This window comes from Vulpes vulpes, chromosome 3, assembly GCF_048418805.1.
Source record: "Vulpes vulpes isolate BD-2025 chromosome 3, VulVul3, whole genome shotgun sequence".
Lineage (NCBI taxonomy): Eukaryota > Metazoa > Chordata > Mammalia > Carnivora > Canidae > Vulpes > Vulpes vulpes.
In genome coordinates, this window is record NC_132782.1 from 134,287,569 (window position 1) to 134,306,597 (window position 19,029).

Here is a 19,029-nt window from a genome sequence, read left to right on the forward strand (position 1 = left end):
TTTCTCCACATCTTCACTAACATCCATTGCTTCCTGAGTTGTTAGTTTTAGCCATTCTGACTGGTAGTTTTGATTTGTATTTTCCTGATGATGAGTGATGTTGAGCATTTTTTTCATGTGTCTATTGCCATTTGTATGTCTTCTTTGGAGAAATGTCTGTTCATGTCTTCTGCCCATTTCTTGACTGGATTTTTTATTTTTTTGGTATTGAGTTTGAAAGATTCTTTATAGATTCTGAATACTAGCCCTTTATCTGATATGTCATTTGCGAATATCTTCTCGCATTCCCTGGGTTGCCTTTTAGTTTTGCTGATTGTTTCCTTTGCTGTAACCTATGCCCATTTAAAAAATATTTTCCAGTGTGATGGGAGATAAGCACTGGGTGTTATGCTATATGTTGGCAAATTGAATTTAAAGTAAAAAAAATTAAAAATAAATTATTTTCCAGTTTTTGTAAATATATCTGTTTTTATATTGGAATAAGCACAGGGGATGGCATTTGCACTGTCACCAGGCTGTGGATGACATTCGTCACCTCATGGGAATGGGAAGGAAGTGTTGAGGAGAGATCATAATTATTTTTAACACATCTTTGCCTAGTTTTAATTATTATATGATGCATGCATTATTTTTGTAATTAAAAAATTTTTAGAACACAGACCCTTATCGTTCTGAGGAAAGATGTGTAGTGTTTATGGTGGCTTTCAGATCATCCCTTGCTACAATTTGTTAGACCTGTGATTAAAATGAAATTCAAAGGAAAGTTTGGATTTCTGGGAGTGGTGACAATCTTCTCTTGCTCTTTTCACAAATCATGTATATTTTGTGGAACTTGAATTTAAGTAGTCTTTTTCTTTTGCTATTACTTTTGAGTTTACTGGCTATGTTCCGTCACCTTCCCTATTATTAATTATACCCAGTTTCTTTAATATTATAATATCTCCTAATTTCAAAATATGAAAAATGTGCTATAGCTTTGTTTTTATTGATTTTAATTGGGTGAAGATCTGTGACATACTAGCCAACATTCTACCAAAGGTGACAAACAAAAGTATCTTTAACAAAAGATACCTCCCTTTCATGTAAACTAGAATAGATAACTTAGAACAACCAAAGACTATTTTACTTTGTAAACTTGGGGTATATTCCACTCGCCTCCTTCTTGTCCTGTGTCCTGACCCAGTTTATTCCTCCAGAGCCCTAGGTGCTTTGCAAAAAAGACACACATGCTCTGCACTTGGACTCTCACTTGCAACTGACAAACATGAAGGTGGTTCTCCAAAAGCAAAAAAAGGAGCCACATGCTAGGCAGGAAAAAGAAATACTGACTTCAATGCCAAATAAGACAAGGAGGAGAAAAGAAAAGGAAAAGAGAAAGAGGGGGAGAGCAGAGAACATAGAAGAAGAGAAGAATCGAGGAAGAGACTTTGTTTGTGCATTTATAATCTTTTCATTCCTCCTGAGGAACATTGTTCGCTTGGATGATTCCTCCCCTCTAGGCTATCACAGTGGTGAAGAATGGCCTACTTCCTCCTAACATTTACTCTCACATGAGCACTAATGTGCATTTCTTTGAGGAATTTGCTTTGCCCTCTCTGCATAGTCCATTGGTTGGCATAATATACTCTCTGGTAACATGGAAGAATAGATTCAGGATATATAGACAATGCAGGTTTTCTTCTTTTAACTGGGGAAAAAGTCCAACTCTATCCAATCTGATTTAATTATTGTCAACAATAAAGTAATTGAATGTGATTCGATTGCTATCAAAAGTACATTTGATACTGAAGTCAATTTTTATCAAAGCAAATAGGTTGGAACTTTTTAAAATTCCAAAACCAATTGGTTAATAGGATTTTTATTAGTCGTTAGCAAGTTTTTATGACCATTGATGTAGGAACCCTCTGAAAGTAGGGGAAAATGTTTTTTATTTCCATTAAAAAATACAAATTTTCTTTGGATAATTATAAACATAAAACCCAACTTTTAAAAATTCTTTCATTTTAGATCCAGAATACTTCCAAGTAGATCCTGTAATCAAATTCAAGGGTTTTTTTTTCTTCTTTTGTACTCAACAGGGTCATCCATCACTTGTGAAAGCTTTATCCTGCTTATATGAAAAATTTTATCAAAATCCAATCAATCCAAATAAAGAAATCCTTGTAACAATAGGAGCATATGGATCTCTTTTTAATGCCATTCAAGGATTAATTGATGAGGGAGACGAAGTAAGTATATTAACATTATCATCTTACCTATATCAATCGTTATCATTTATACTGCCTTTGAGTCTTATTTCACACTCTATTTTTTCCGCACTCTATTTTTAATAATTTTTGAAGTATAGTACACACAAGTAAAATTCATAGATACTAAGTATTCAGCTTGATAAATTTTTTACATGTATATATTTACATGTGTGTGTGTGTATATCCATGTAACCACATACCAGATGAAGATACAGTACATTTCCAGCACCCAAAAGGCTCCCTTTTACCCCTTCCTAGTTTATATTCTCCCAGAGGTAACTACTCTTCTATCTTCTATCACCATAGGCTCATTTTACCTGCTCTTTAACCTGATATAAATGGAATCACACAGTATGTATTCTTGAACGGCTTCTTTCATTTATCATTATGTCTCTGAGATTCATCTATTTTGTTGCATGTGACTCATTCTTATATTTACAGCCTGTTTAGATAAGGGTAACTGGAAGGGGCTAGCAATGATGGGGAAAATGGCTCTTTCATTTGCACTACTAAAATTACCCTTATCTGAACTCAATCAGCAAGCACTTGGTTAGTGTGTTTTTGTGCCTGGCATTGTTAGCAGCACCATGTGTAACGAAAAGGATGAGTGATTTTTGCTTTAGTGCTATGACCCACATGGCCCCAAATTCAGTCTCTGCTCTCATGTCCCCATTATCATTCCAATACCTCTGCTTCAGTATTTTCTGACCTCTTCATTCATTCAGAAATCACTGAGGATCTCCTGTACTAGGCACCATGGGAGATTTTTTTTTAAGGCTGTGTGGAAGGAGTTCCCTGCTAGTAGAAGAGATACTGGCAAACTGGTGAATAGGAATGCATGTAATAGTCAGTAACGGAGAATGTGTAAGTTATGGTGGTGATGGCTCTGCTAATGCAGGCCTGGAAAACTCCAGAGGGGCATTGCTTAAGCCGAGTCTGAGGAATGAATATTTACCCTGATCTGTGTTGTTGTTAATTCCTTTCTTTGAGCTCTCGCGGCACTTTATCTGTGCCTCTTATATAAAAGATACTGCTATTAACTTTGTATTATGTTATTCTTCTATATCTCTAATTCCCTCTACTATGCCAGACAATAAACTACTTAAGGAAACATCTTAAGGAAGTATAGGTATACTTTCATATACGTAATCTCCTTTAATCCTATAAACTAGTTGGAAGTTTTATCTCATTCTTCGATGTTGTTAATCCTTTGTTGCGTCCTCCTTCTGCACTCTGCTAGAGCATCTAGAGGCTCAGCCCTTGACCTTCTTTTCTTTGTTCATTCTTCCCTGATCACTGTATCTGATCACTTTCTATCACATTGACCTGTTTTATATTCTTTATAGCATTTATTAGTATCTGAAATTATCTAATTTACTTCTGTCTTTTCTGGTTTATTGTGTCTCTCTGTAGAATATAAGTTCCAGGAGAACCAGTTTATTGCTGTACTGCCAGTCCCTAAAATACTCAGTGCTCAGTAAATACTCTTTAAAAAAAGAGAGGGGAATTATTCCCATCATAAAAATAAAGAAATTACGGCAAAGAGTGTCAAGTATATTCTTTCAATTTTACCTCCTTGCCTCCCCAATTTATTTTCCTTTATTGAACTCTCACTTCAAATCAGGCACTGTGTTTCTCACCAGAGTTCAAAGATAGGTTATCCTGGTCCCTGAGAATTTCACAGACTAATTAAGAACTTACAGTCCACCTGAGGGAAAGATCTCTTCCCAAAGGGAACAAAGATTCTGAAATCAAGAGTCGACATTCAACCACCTGAGCCACCCAGGCACCTCAGCATTGTTATTTATCCAAGCAAAAAAAAAAAAAAAACAAAACTATTCTAGTATTCAGAAGACTCCCAAATAGCCATTAAAATAACAAATATTAAAACTATAATATATGAAATTTTCATGAAATATTATTAGGTTTAAAAAGAGGGGCGCCTGGGTAGCTCAGTTGGTTAAGTACCTAACTTTTTTTTTAAGGTTTATTTATTTTTAAAGATTTTATTTATTTATTCATGATAGACACACAGAGAGAGGCAGAGGCACAGGCAGAGGGAGAAGCAGGCTCCATGCAAGGGGCCCAATGTGGGACTCGGTCCTGGGTCTCCAGCATCACACCTGGGCCAAAGGCAGATGCTCAACCGCTGAGCCACCCAGGGATCCCCAAGTACCTAACTCTTGATCTCAACTCAGATCATGATCTTAGGGTTGTAAGATCAAGCTCCCCATCATTCTGGGCATAGAACCTGTTTAAGATTCTCTTTCTCCCGGACAGCCCGGTGGCTCAGCAGTTTAGTGCTGCCTTCAGCCTAGGACCTGATCCTGGAGACCAGGGATCAAGTCCTACGTCGGGCTCTCTGCATGGAGCCTGCTTCTCCCTCTGCTTGTGTCTCTGCCTCTCTCTCTCTCTCTCTCTCTCTCTCTCTGTCTCTCTGTCTCTCTCTCTCTGTCTCTTAAAAAAAAAAAGGTCTCTTCTATTTGGCCGTTAGCTCCGTGAAAACAAGGAAGGCCAGCTTTTTCACTGCTGCATCTCAGCATGTAGTATGATACCTTACACATAGTAGGTACACAGAATTTTTTAAATGAATGAGTAATTGATATGTTTGTTACTTTCTTATTTGGTTTTATTTTAGGTCATAATAATAGTGCCTTTCTATGACTGCTATGAGCCCATGGTGAGAATGGCTGGAGCAACACCTGTTTTTATTCCCCTAAGATCTGTAAGTTTGCCAGTACCATTCACATGCTTTAAGGCGTTTTGAAAATATATATAATTACTTTGTCCCTGATAAAATTTCTACTTTGTTTACATTTTGGGATTTATTATGTATCTCTATTAGGCTAAAGGTAATCAACATCTTCAAAAGGGCAACTTTATTACTTTATCCTGTGTTTGCCATGTGTCTCTGTTGTATTAGCATTCATATTATATGTAATGTTATCTTTTGTAGTTATGTGGCTCCCCCACCAACATGAGCACCACCAGCTCAGAAACCATTTCTAACTCACTTTTATAGCACCACTCCCCAGTGACTAACTGTATGGTGTATGCTGGGTGCTCCATAAATGCTTTTTGAATTCTGAATGAAGTGATTTTTTATTTTTATTTTTGCTATTATTTTTAGGAATTTAATAAAGTGTGCTACCACTGTCTTTTTAAAAATCTTACTAAAATAAATAATACATGAGGTGAATCACAGACTCCTATATTAGCCTTACAGTACTAAACATGTTAACTATAGTTATAGCTGGCTCCTTTGAAGGAATACAGATACTTTAACAGCTGTTTATGTGGACAGAGTTTATTTTCACATTTAATATGTGTGAGCATGATACTCAAGTCCTCTTGGGCTCACCAGGCTTAGTGATTTCTGTTTATTTTCTTTGTTAGTCATGCATTCAGTTACCTTTGCCTTACCTTTCTCTAATATTTTTCCCAGTTAGGTTATTTATTTGTAAGACAGCAAACATGAATTTTTTTTTTTTTTTAGCAAACATGAATTAATTGAATTAAATCACATTTTGATTCTTAATACTTAGAAACCTGTTGATGGGAAAAAATGGTCTAGTTCTGACTGGACCTTGGATCCTCAAGAACTGGCAAGTAAATTTAATTCTAAAACCAAAGCCATTATACTGAATACTCCACATAACCCCATTGGCAAGGTGAGTCTTTGATCTCTTTTTACAGCTTCTGACCTATCATTTTCTCACATGTTTAATCATAATTGGCTCTGCTCTCTTATTTTCTTTATACATATAGGTATATACCAAAGAGGAACTCCAAGTAATTGCTGACCTTTGCATCAAATATGACACACTCTGCATCAGTGATGAGGTTTATGAATGGCTTGTATATACTGGAAATAAGCATTTAAAAATAGGTACTGGTTATTACATAGAGTCACAAATCTAAATGTGTTTGGGCACGTGTGGAACAACTGATTGGAAAGGATCCCAGAACAGCTTTAAAATACTCCTTGCAATGGGTAGCTGTCCATATGAGCACTTAAATGGTATTTGAATAAATGATGCTTGAGTGAATTAATAAACAGATTGAAGGACAAGGAGTATAAACTAAGGGGAAGAGATTTTTGGATCATACTATAAAGCTATGAAACCAGAGAAGTCATACTCTGAGCTATATCCTTGGCTTTTTATCAAGAATCCATCTATGACTTGGTACATAAGATACAGGGAGCTTACTTGTTCCAAGCAGGACTGTCTATGCTGAGCAGGTTGCCAAAATGCCAAATCAACAGGAGAAAATTGCAGGGCCAGTAAGCTATTGCTGCTTGATCCTTGATTCTTGGCTGGGAATTCTTCATCACTACTTGGCCATCTCACAAGTGCTTCAGTGTCTTCTGGAGTTGTTCAAACTGATATCAACTATAAGACTGTATGCTAGGCTGCAGACTTTGGATCTTTGCACTTGCCCTTCCAATGCCAGAAACACTTTTCCCCCTAGATATCCACATGGCTCAGTCTCTCACTTCCCCCAGGGTTTTATTCAGATGCCAGTTTTATGGCCACATTTAAGATAGTAAGTTTTCCTTCCAGCATTGCTTTGCTTTTTTTTCTTCCTGTTCTGTTTTTCTTTATAATGAATGTGAAGATCTATATTGTTTACTTCTACCTGCTAGAACATAGTGATTTCTGTTTGTTTTCGTGTCTTCTGAATCTCCAGTTTCCAGGAGAGGATCTTGCACGTGATGATGATCAGATGATCAGAATGCAACTGATGAATAAATGAATAGAAATGAAAAAGGAAAGGGAAACTAAAATCACTGTCACAGAAATCAATAAATAAAAAAATTAGTGCACTTATATATCAATAGTTGCATATATTATAATTATCCCTATGGTGCATTATAAATTGTAGAAATAGGACAAAGCAAGTGCTTGAGGGGATCAAAAAAGGAGTGGGCAAAAGATGGAATTTGTTTAAGCAGAGAGGTAGAAAGAAAATTCATATCAGATATGAGGCAAGGAGATATAACAGGTCAAGATATAGCACGAGTGGTTTATAAGAATATAACAGGCACAGATGATAATGGAAAAGTAGGGGTAATTCAGACAGCCTTGAATATGAGAACAGAGCTTAAACTTGTGGAGGGGGTCAATGGTTCTGAAGCCCAAAGCTTCAATAGAGAGCACCTCAAAGCCACAAAGTTCACATCTTGAAATAAGGATGTATTGTCTTCCACCACAAGAAGCAGTTTTCCTAACAGGAATTTAATAATTAGAAGAATTCATTAGGGGCTCCCAGGTGGTTCAGTGGGTTGCGCATCCAACTCTGGTTTTGACTCAGGTCATGATCTCAGAGTTGTGAGATTGAGCCCTGCGTGGGGCTCCATGCTTAGTGGAAAGCCTGCTTGAAGATTTTCTCCCTCTGTCCTTTTCCCCGGTTGAGCATGCAAACATGCTCTCTCTCTCTCTCTCTCTCTCTCTCTCCCTAAAATAAATAATTTTTTTTAAAAGTCAGTATAAGGGCAGCCCGGGTGGCTCACCGTTCTAGCGCTACCTTCAGCCCAGGGCATGATCCTGGAGACCTGGGATCGAGTCCCACGTCACGCTCTCTGCATGGAGCCTGCTTCTCCCTCTGCCTGTGTCTCTGCCTCTCTCTCTCTCTCTCTCTCTCCCCCTCTCTCCATGTCTCTCATGAATAAATAAATAAAATCTTTTTTAAAATTTTAAAAAATGAAAGTCAATATAAGAATCACAGTTCAGGGATCCCTGGGTGGCGCAGCGGTTTAGCGCCTGCCTTTGGCCCAGGGCACGATCCTGGAGACCCGGGATCGAATCCCACGTCAGGCTCCCGGTGCATGGAGCCTGCTTCTCCCTCTGCCTGTGTCTCTGCCTCTCTCTCTCTCTCTGTGACTATCATAAATAAATAAAAAATTAAAAAAAAAAAAAAAAGAATCACAGTTCACTGCATATTTATAACAAAGAGCCATTGAAATAAATACATCAGAGGTTTGTTTTTTTTTTAATTTTGCCATTAGTATTCACTTGCTAAATGTTCATTTGTTTCACTGATGGTAGCATACACTATCAGATAAATAGTACTTATTTTAAGTGCTTAAGGGGATCCCTGGGTGGCGCAGTGGTTTTGCGCCTGCCTTTGGCCCAGGGCGCGATCCTGGAGACCCAGGATCGAATCCCACGTCGGGCTCCCAGTGCATGGAGCCTGCTTCTCCCTCTGCCTGTGTCTCTGCCTCTCTCTCTCTCTCTCTCTCTCTGTGACTATCATAAATAAATAAAAATTTAAAAAAAAAAGATTAAGTGCTTAAGAAAATTTCACGGAAGAAAACTTAAAATTGATTTAAAAAGAATTATCCACATTAATTTGATCACCAAAGTTCTAATGAGCGTACTTTGAGAACTGCTACAAGAGGTGTGCCAAGGCGGGGGAATTGGTTATGTGATTGGATTTGTTTTATAAAGCTAAAAACCAGTATAGGTGAGGATCTGAAATGAGTCAGATTTGCTAGCAGTAGAGTTGATGCTTGTGGGTTATTTAATAGTCAAAACAATGGGCAGGGGTAGGAGAGAGTATAGCATTTGTAGGTGGGAAGGGAACAAGCAGGTATGATTCTGAGACCTCTGGTCTGGCCCCCTTGGCAATGATGAGGCTCTTAAGCAGAGGTGGAGATGTGCTCAGGAAGAGATCTGTGAGGAGTAAGGAATATTCCTGCCTCTCATGCTTTAATCTTGCTAAGTTTTAGTGTCTGTGAGACATGGAGATGTCTGGAGACAAGTGGAATTATAGGCCTGATAGGATCGAATTGTGAGGGGAAATAGTTTTGTCAGTCAACAAAATTTTGTTGATGGTGGAACCCACAGAAGAGCATTTTGTCAGGAAGACTGGATAAACAGAAGACAGCCAGAGATTTGCAAGGTGTGGTGGTGCTTTGACACAGCAAACTGCTGTTATGTGTCAAATTGCAATAGAGTTCATCTTCACCCTTCTTTTCGATGATCTCTGAGGTCATTTGAACTATTTCTGGGCGAAAATCAGATCAAAATGGACAACTAATTTTTTGTAATTTCAATAATTAAGCAGAGAGAGGAATAAGCATCTAATTTATGAATAGTTTTTATTTAAGATAAAACATATATCCATGTCTATGCAATAATCCCTCAAATCTTTAGAGTTTTAGTTAACTCAGTTTAGCAATATTTTTCCAATGGATAACTTTAAATGATCTTGGGAACCTGGGGGGCTCTGTCAGTTACGCATCTACCTTCAGCTCAGGTCATTATCCTGATATCCTGGGATGGAGTCCTGCATCGGGCTCCCTGCTCACCAAGGAGTCTGCTTCTCTCTCTACCCCTTGTATGTGCACACTCTCTCTCTCTTTCTCAAATAAGTAAAATCTTCCTTTAAAAAGTTTAAAAATAAAGATAAATGATTTTGAGATCTATTATTTGAACCTTTATTACACTGTTTAAACCTCATGTTATAGAAGCCATCATAGTAGAAATGTAGCAGATATTACTTGCTGAAGATATCAAGACATACATTAACTCAGAATTTTTAGTTGTTATAACAGCCCATAAGCAAAAAAAAAAAAAATTATTTAGAAAGTACAGTTTGGCTCCATGAAAACTTAGCTATTCTATCAAATACAGTGGCCTTTGTTACATGAAAGATGCAAAATGGCTATTTCATCAATTTGCAGAGTGTGATAGTATTTCTTTAATATAACACAATGAGGCTTTCTAGCCATACATCATGAATTAACATCATCTTCATGCTTTCACTGAGAGTTTTCCCTGGGGTAGCACTCATCCTCGTGTCTCTAATCTTTATCTGACTTCCACTGAAGCCTAAACCACCTGTGAATGACTCATCTAGCTGCTGTGGCTGATTTAAGGATCATGGGTCATAGATGAGAAGTGCAAAGAACAATTAGTTGCCGTTCAGATATAAATGCGAGCAAGCATACCAACACTATAACTGGTGTTTTGGGTTTGGTTTTATTTTGTTTTTGTATATTCGTTTAAGTAATCTCTACACCCATTGTGAGGCTTGAACTCACAACCAAGAATGTCATGCTTTTCCAGCTGAGCCAGCCAGGTGCCCCTAGCTTTTTTTGTTTTTATTTTTGCTTTTGTTTTTAAGTAATCACAACACCCAACATGGAGCTTGAACTCACAACTCTGAGATCAAGAGTTGCATGCTCTACCAACTGAACCAGCCAGGTGCCCCTAGGCATTTTTTTTTAAATGATCAGACCTGCAGTTTTTTTATAAAAAGGTCTGTAGATTCACAGACAATGCTGTGGTATTCTGCTCTGTTTACATGAATTTCTGTAGCTCCCCAAATCTCTGAGATGGAAAGGACATGAACATCCGTATGTTTTAAAATTCCTTAGGGCCCTTTTTATTGAAGTAGTAGAATTTGTTCCTGGATCAGATTCTTGATACAAATGATGTCTCCAGGTTTCTGTAAAATAACCTTTCTGACTGAAAGGTTAACAAAAAAAAAACAGAAACCGTCTCTAGAAAAAAATTCTATTAATACATTGATATTGATATATGAATCTTCTAGCATCTGGATAATTAGTATAAAATTCTTTGTAAGTTATTCAGTTGATCAGTTTACTGCTGAATAAAAAAGACATCCACTCTCAGATGGCTAAAATAATCATCCAAATGACTTAACCCTTTTTTAAAAAATATTATGCCTATAACTTGATATTTTCTGGAAAAAAAAAACCCTACATTTGACATGTAAGTAGTTTTGATTCCCTTTGTATATAATTTATCACGAAAACATGTTAGGACTGTGTTCATTTCTCTGGGTGATTGTTATTTTCAAAGAATTTTTTTTCTAAATATTGTCCTTATTACTAGACCTTCCTGGTTTGGGATATATATTATTACTTTATTTTTTTATTCATTCATTCATTCATTCATTCATTCATTTAAAAACTTTATTTATTTATTCATGAGAGACACAGAGAGAGAAGCAGGCTCCCTGTGGGCAGCCCATTGTGAGACTTGATCTCAGGACCCCAGGATCATGACCTGAATCAAAGGCAGATGGTCAACCACTGAGTCATCCAGGTGCCCCTCGTTTATTTTTTTGAGAGTGTGCAAGCAACGTTGTGGGGAGTAGGGCAGAGGAAGAAGGAAAGAGAATCTTAAGTAGGCTCCACACTCAGCATGAAGCCCCATCCAGGGCTTAATCTCACAACCTTGAGATCATGACCTGAGCCAAAATCAAGAGTTGGACACTTAACTGACTGAACCACTCAGGTGCCCCTATATTATTACTTTAAAGAAGGTAATACTCTGCATTATATGTCATTTATATTTTTCTCCCATCAAATAGGTGGAACATGTATCATGAAATTCTTTTTTTTTTTTTTAATTTATTTTTTTTTTAATTTTTATTTATTTATGACAGTCACAGAGAGAGAGAGAGAGAGGCAGAGACACAGGCAGAGGGAGAAGCAGGCTCCATGCACCGGGAGCCCGACGTGGGATTCGATCCCGGGTCTCCAGGATCGCGCCCTGGGCCAAAGGCAGGCGCCAAACCGCTGCGCCACCCAGGGATCCCTGTATCATGAAATTCTTTTAGATTACTTTGGAGGACTAGAAATGTCCTAAAGTTTGAAAGGATATGATAATTAATATCAAATGTTAGAATATTCTTTCTTCAAGTCAATCCTCTAAATATCTTCATTTATCTTTTTGTTTTTTTGTATACTCCACAGAAAATACAACCATAACTTTTTGGATTTATATAATATTCCTACCTTTACAAATATTGGCAGATGTTTCACAGTGGACTGAGATTATGTATGAATCCATTTTGGAAATTTCTTTAGCTACCGTACATTTTAGTAGGCACTTTACTTGCATATGAGACTAAGAAAACCGTAGCTTAGGCCACACAGATACGGCTATTTGTTTTCTCTTTGTGTTTACCAACACTCTTAGAACAACATAGGTGTTTCTACAGTACATCTAAAAAACAAGTGAAAAGCTCATGGATTTGCATGTGAAGAATTTCACAACTAAATTACTTGAGGAATCCAAAGAGCAGTGTAGGTAGCATTCTCAAAAGATTAACAAGGGCATCATTTATCAATGTCCAGCAAAAATCACAAGCTTTTACATTCTGTACCTCCATGACTTTGTTACCTTCATTCCCTTTATCCCAAAAACCTTTCTTCCCCTTCTGTGACTGGCAAAGTCTATATGGTCTTCCGTGTCTCAGCTCAAGCATCACCAGCTGCAGAAAGCTACTCCTAACACCTTCTTCTGTTTTTGTGTGACAGTCCATGTGATTACAGAACTTACCTCACTGTATTATGATTGTTATTTTACTTTTCCTCTTCCCCCACTAGACATTAAACCCCTCTAGATCTGACTTAGTCCCTGGCACCTGGTCATTGCTAATTAGTGTTTGATAAGTTATTAAGTACACGAACGAATGATTTTGTTAAAAATATCAATCAACTTGAAAACCTTTATGCAGTCATTTCTCGTTATATGTGGAATCCATATTTGTGAATGCCCTACTCACTGAAGTAGATTTTTAACCCCAAAGTCAATACTCTTGGCACTTTGTTCATAGACATACAGAGAGGGGTAAGAAATTGAAGTCACCAGATACACATGTTCTCAGTTGAGATCAACAAGGCAACACTCTGCCTTCTTATTTCCACTGATACATAAAGAAGTATCCTTTTCATGGTGATTTTGTTGTTTAAAATAGACCCCAAGTGTAGTGCTGAAATGTTGGCTAATATTTCTAAGGGTAAGAAGGCCATGGTGTGCATTGTGGAGAGAATAAGTATGTTAGATAAGCTCCATTCAGGCACAGGTTCTTGTGCTCTTGGCCATGGAGATATTAAAGGGTGATACCCAAAAGGTATGGGCTTCTTTTGGGGTGAAAAAAATATTCTAAAACTGGTTGCCCAGCTCTGCAGATGTACTAAAAACCATTAAATTAAACAGTTTCAAGAAGTAGATTTTATGGTGTGGAATTTATACTTCAAAGGTGTTAGCGAAACACGCATACACCACACACGCGCATGCACACCCAGATTGCCCTATCCCCCAGAGTTTCTGATTCAGTAAGTCTCGGATGCAGTCCAACAATTTGCCTTCCATACTAGTTCCCCACTGGTACTGCTATTGCTGGTGTGGGGACCACATTTTAAAAACTATTGCCTTAGGAATCCTCGAGAAACAGACTCAGAAAATGGGCAGAGTAGAGGTGAGTAAACAATAGCCAGGACCCACAACCAAAACGTTGCCACAGGAAGAGAATATTGAATGCGCAGCTACCACTGACACTGAGCCCTGGGTGCCACAGCTTGTGCGGCCACTGCTGGGAACCCTGCTTACTGACACTCCTGCCCTGGAAGTAATTTTGCTCCTTAAAATTATCTAATCTATCATATATTACAGTGTTTTAAAGCACTGTAACATTTTCAATTGTGTTTGGGTTAAAATTACACGATAGTTTAAAAACCTATTGAAATATACTGATTACTCTATGGTTACGTTTTTAGATTATACTGAATATATATTGACTGGAAAGCAATTACTTAGCCTTTTTTTTTTCTTTCCTATTTAGCTACTTTTCCAGGTATGTGGGAGAGAACAATCACAATAGGAAGTGCAGGAAAGACTTTCAGTGTAACTGGTTGGAAGGTAAGATGCAAAAGAATGTAATTGCTTTAAAACAGGCATGTATTAAAAAAAAAAAAAAAACAGGCATGTATTTTATTGCTTATAGAGTTTTTGTATGGTGTGTTTTAAATGCGTATATAATCAGTTTACACAAGTTTTTAGACTTAGACTTTGATCTTTTCCTTATTATTTACTAATTTAGCTTTCATGTTGGCCTTTATCCTTTTTGAGACCTGATCGTTTTTTTATTAAGAATGTTTTTATTTGGGACACCTGGGTGGCTCAGTAGTTGAGCATCTGCCTTCAGCTCAGGGCGTGATGCCAGGTCCAGGGATGAAGTCCTGCATCAGGCTTCCTGTGAGGAGCCTGCTTCTCCCTCTACCTATGTCTCTGCCTCTCTGTCTCTGTGTCTCTCACGAATAAATAAATAAATAATAAAGTTTTTATGTCAAGTTCCAGTTAGTTAACATAAAGTATAATATTGGTTTCCAGTGTGCAGTATGGTGGTTCAGCACCTCCATACAACTTCAGCGCTCCTCACAAGTGCCCTCCTTAATCCTCATCACCTATTTCACCCATCCACCACCTACCTCCCCTCTGGTAACCATCACTTTGTTCTCTATAGTTAAGAGTCTGTTTCTTGGTTTGCCCCTCTCTCTCTTTCTCTCTCTTTCTCTCTCTCTTTTCCTATGTTCATTTGTTTTGTTTCTTAAATTCCACGTGTGAGGGGATCCCTGGGTGGCTCAGCAGTTTAGTGTCTACTTTTGGCTCAGGGTGTGATCCTGGGGTCCTGGGATCGAGCCCCACATCGGGCTCCCTGCATGGAGCCTGCTTCTCCTTCTGCCTGTGTCTCTGCCTCTTTCTCTCAGGCTGTGTCTCTCATGAATAAATAAATAAAATCTTTAAAAGAACAAAAATTCCACGTGTGAGTGAAATCATATGTTATGGGATCCCTGGGTGGCGCAGCGGTTTGGCGCCTGCCTTTGGCCCAGGGTGCGATCCTGGAGACCCGGGATCGAATCCCACGTCGGGCTCCCGGTGCATGGAGCCTGCTTCTCCCTCTGCCTGTGTCTCTGCCTCTCTCTCTCTCTCTCTCTGTGACTATCATAAATAAATAAAAATTTAAAAAAAAAAAAAGAAATCATATGTTATTTGTCTTTCTCTAACTAACTTATTTCACTTAATACTGTCTGGCTCCGTTCATGTCATGGCAAATGGCAGAGAAAATAGGTAAGTTTTCATTTTATAAGTAATGAACTAATGGTACTCATTTCTTTGCAAAAAATGTTCAGATTATTGCATGTTAATATAAAAGGAGAAAAAATAATAATAGCTAATATTTTGGCACTTATCATGTGCCAAGTTCTAAGTGCTCTACACATGCTCATTCTCATGATGGCCTTATGAGGTGAGTATAACTTATTTCCCCTGTTCTACAGGCAATAAAACTACTACAGAGAAGTTAAGTAAGTTGCCTGAGGTTATATTGCTGATCAAATCAAGCCAGCGCAGGCAGTCTGGCTTCAGAATCCGCGAACTTGAGCCCTGCACTATGTAATACAATAGCAATTTACCCAGTTGAAACTTGGCTGTCTGCCAACTGCCATCTCCTGAACATGGCCAAGAAGCAGGGAATATCAAAAATGGAGCCTGCAGAACCAAGTTATGGAAGAGTCCCTACGGCCCTCATCCAGAGTTACTTTTATCTAATTCAGATAAGCTTTGTTAATCAGAAGCTTCAGATAAGCTTTCACAATATCAGAAGTAGCAAATGAGGAAAGAAAAGGATAATAGCAATTATGGATACTGTTTACCTTCTGAAGGCAAGGTTTAGTCCAGTGGGAAACTTTCCCGCTGAAGAACAGTGTTGCAATGATGAGTAAATACTAATACTGCATTACTTTCATGGTGTGAACATTTTAGGCTTGCCTATATTTAATAATTACATTAAGCTGAGCTACTCAGTCAGATTTGATACAGCCAGTTAGATTTGTTTTTTGAAATCTGCTTTTTATCTTTTCCTTTTCCAGCTTGGCTGGTCCATTGGTCCTAATCACTTGATAAAACATTTACAGACAGTTCAACAAAACACCATTTATACTTGTGCGACTCCTTTACAGGTAGGTTTTATGGTAACTTGGAATTGAAGCATGGTCTTTTGATAAAGGTGTTATTTTTATGCTGTGTATTCGAATTGGCTTAGTTCTTCCCATGATGACCTTTTTGAGGCAGGTGGCTAGTATTGTTTGGGAATTTAGGAGCAGACACATATTTGTTGCTATCAAGAATAGATTTTTTTTGTTTATTTAAATACATCAAGTTTGAACTCTGAACCCTCATACATTGCTGGTGGGATTGCAAAGTGCTGCAGATTCTGTGAAGGACAGTGACGACACCAAGCAAAAATATAGATGTGCATACCTCCCAAAGCAGCAGTCCATCTTCTGGTAATTTACCCAGTGGCTATTATCTGTACACATAAGAAACTCTATATGTATACGGCCATTTATTGCAGAAGATAGGAGTTAGTCATTATCCATCTTTAGAATTAATTAAACAAACCATGGTTTATCCAAACATTTACATATAATGTGAATTTTGTATTAGTTTCCTATTTCTCTGTGACAAATTGCCACATACTTGATGGCTTAGCACAAATTTTTTGGCTTAAAGTTCTGGAGATCAGCAATCTGAAATGGGTCTCAGAGAGCTAAAAACAGGGTGTCTGCATTCTGGTGTTCCTTCTAGAGGTTGTACGGGAGAATTTGTTCCTTGTCTTTTCCATCTTCTAGGGATTGCTCACATTCCTCGGCTCATGGTCATATCATTCTAACATGACTCTGACTCTTGTGCATAGGGACAGGGGTGGGTGCAAGACTTTCTAATGTATATCCTTTTAATACTGTTTCTGTGTTTTTAAAAATATATTTATAAAACAGGGATCTATGTATCATCATTCTGTGAATAATCAGAACACCAAAAGAAAAAGAAAAAAAAAAAAAAAAAGAAGTCTTTTTCTGGAAGGCAGTTAAAAGGCCAAAAGAGTATTTTGGCTACAGTGCTAAGGGGGTAACATACAATGTTAAATCAAGTAATCTTTGAAAGCCTCACTGAGAAGGTGACATTTGAAGTATGAACTGAAGCTTAAATAGTGACATGGGTTATGTAGGGAAGAACCTTCCAGACTATGACAACAAGTGCAAAGGCCTTGGGGTAGGCAGGCTGGCTATCAGTTTGCATCCACGAAAAGCACAAGAGTGGGATGGGTTGATCAAAGGACAAGAGTGGGAGGAAATAAATCAGAGGGGTAGCTGGGAGCCAGATCAAATAAGGCCACGTTTGTCACTGTAAAGGCTGAGTGAGATAGGAAGCCACTGGAGAGTTTGAGCACAAGAGTGACATGACCTAACTTGTACTATCAAAGGGATTTGGCTGCTTTATTGAGTCAGAACACTGTTGAAGTGATCCAGGAGAGAGACAGCAGTGATTGAACTAATACAGGGATGGGGAAATGGTGGGACGTGATTGGGTTCTGAATACATTTTGAAAGTAGAGTTGACAGTATTAGCCATTGGTCACATGTAGGGTATGAGATAGAGAGGGAAGTCCTGCATAATACTATACTTAGGAGAGATGTTTATGTCTCTTGAGCTTTGACTTTTCTAGGGCAGTATCTCCTATGGGGAGTGAATAAGTTGCTGAGAAAAAGAAAGATGCAGCTAAGAATCTGGAACACCTTTTCCTGACCCATCTGGTCCTCCATTTTAGCTAAGTGCCTGGCATTTTCCATGTACTCAAATGACTATTTGGAAACGGGCTCAGGCTTCCAGGGGAACCACAGATTCCTAGGCTGACACAGCTTGATCCTTATTTATCTAAGAATTTGTTAATCCTGGGAATTATTATTAATTCTTTTTTCCTGCTGGCTTCTTTTAGCATGTAGTCTTCTCAGTGATCTTACCCTTCACTGTCTCTCCATGTCATCTCTTACCATATTCTCTTGCTACTCTTCGGCCACACCAGACTCCGTTCTCTCAACAGAACAGACTGTTGAAAAGGTCCTGCCTTTTTCATGTATTTGTTTCCTTATCCCTCCCACTTACCTCTCCAGTAAACATTAACTGGAATCTCCGTAAAAGCAAGGACCATGTTTATCTTGTTTACAATTATATCCCCAGTTTTTAATCACAATGCCAGTATTTAATATTGGTATTCAGTCCATGTATATTTACTGGGTGAATGAATTTATCCTTTAATTCTTGATATTTCTTGGTTCTAATAAATTTCCTTAAAATTTAGCCACTTTGCTGCATTCTTCTACCTCAACTATTCCAGGTTCTTTATTATTTGCTTATGTCTCCTTCTTTGCACTGAGAACCAGTATTTCTAAGTCATTTCAGTTCACACTCTCCTATCAAGCTTCTGCCCTTCTGCTTGTACAGATCCTTGCTCTTTATGCGTGTCCTGATTCAGACTTATTTATCTTTCCCTGACCTGTTGCCTTCTCAGACACCTACCTGACCATTAAAAGCATCAGTTTTTTCCCTTGGCCCAGTTCCTCTCCTGCCACTTCTGACTTTCCTAAGGAATGATAGAGAAGTGACTCCTGGGGTGCCTGGGTGGCTCAGTCAGTTAAGCATCTGCCTTTGGCTCAGGTTGTGATCCCAGGGTCATGAAATGGAGCCCTATGTCAGGCTCCCTGCTCAGTGGGGAGTCTGTTTCTCCCTCTCCTACCCACTTGTCCTCATTTTCCCTCTCTCTCTCTTCTCCCTCTCTCTCAAATAAATAAATAAATAAAATCTTAAAGAAAAAAAAAAGAAGTGACTCCCCATACTCCGGACACACTTTTCTAATCGCTAAGGCACTTAGATAGTTCTGGGATATGAATGATTAGAATTCAGATTAGAATGGCATCCCTATGGGGAGTGACACAGTGGGTCAGCTTTCATTTCCCCTGCATCCTCCAAGGTAGTGGGAACAAGCTGACTAGTTCATCATTTCTCTGGTCATCTTTCAGACTTAGATCTAGCATGTCATTCTACAGCTCACCTCAACGGAAAATAACATATCTTTTCAATTCCAAGCAAGCCATCTTTATACAATACCTGTTCTTCAGT

The 19,029-nt window shown here is 38.2% G+C and overlaps 1 protein-coding gene across 9 annotated transcripts in view; it reads left to right on the forward strand.

The window, feature by feature from the left end:
- KYAT3 (kynurenine aminotransferase 3) overlaps positions 1–19,029 on the forward strand; it is a 68,945-nt gene that overhangs the window by 36,696 nt on the left and 13,220 nt on the right. For 8 of the 9 annotated variants that reach the window (XM_072754678.1, XM_072754677.1, XM_072754676.1 and 5 more), the window contains 6 exons: positions 2,079–2,228; positions 4,888–4,974; positions 5,795–5,920; positions 6,018–6,138; positions 13,857–13,933; positions 15,943–16,032. In XM_072754678.1, the coding sequence (XP_072610779.1) occupies positions 2,079–2,228; positions 4,888–4,974; positions 5,795–5,920; positions 6,018–6,138; positions 13,857–13,933; positions 15,943–16,032 (651 nt within the window). Of the gene's footprint in view, positions 1–2,078; positions 2,229–2,555; positions 2,601–4,887; positions 4,975–5,794; positions 5,921–6,017; positions 6,139–13,856; positions 13,934–15,942; positions 16,033–19,029 lie in introns of those variants that run through there. The other variant, XM_072754682.1, reaches the window with a different exon arrangement.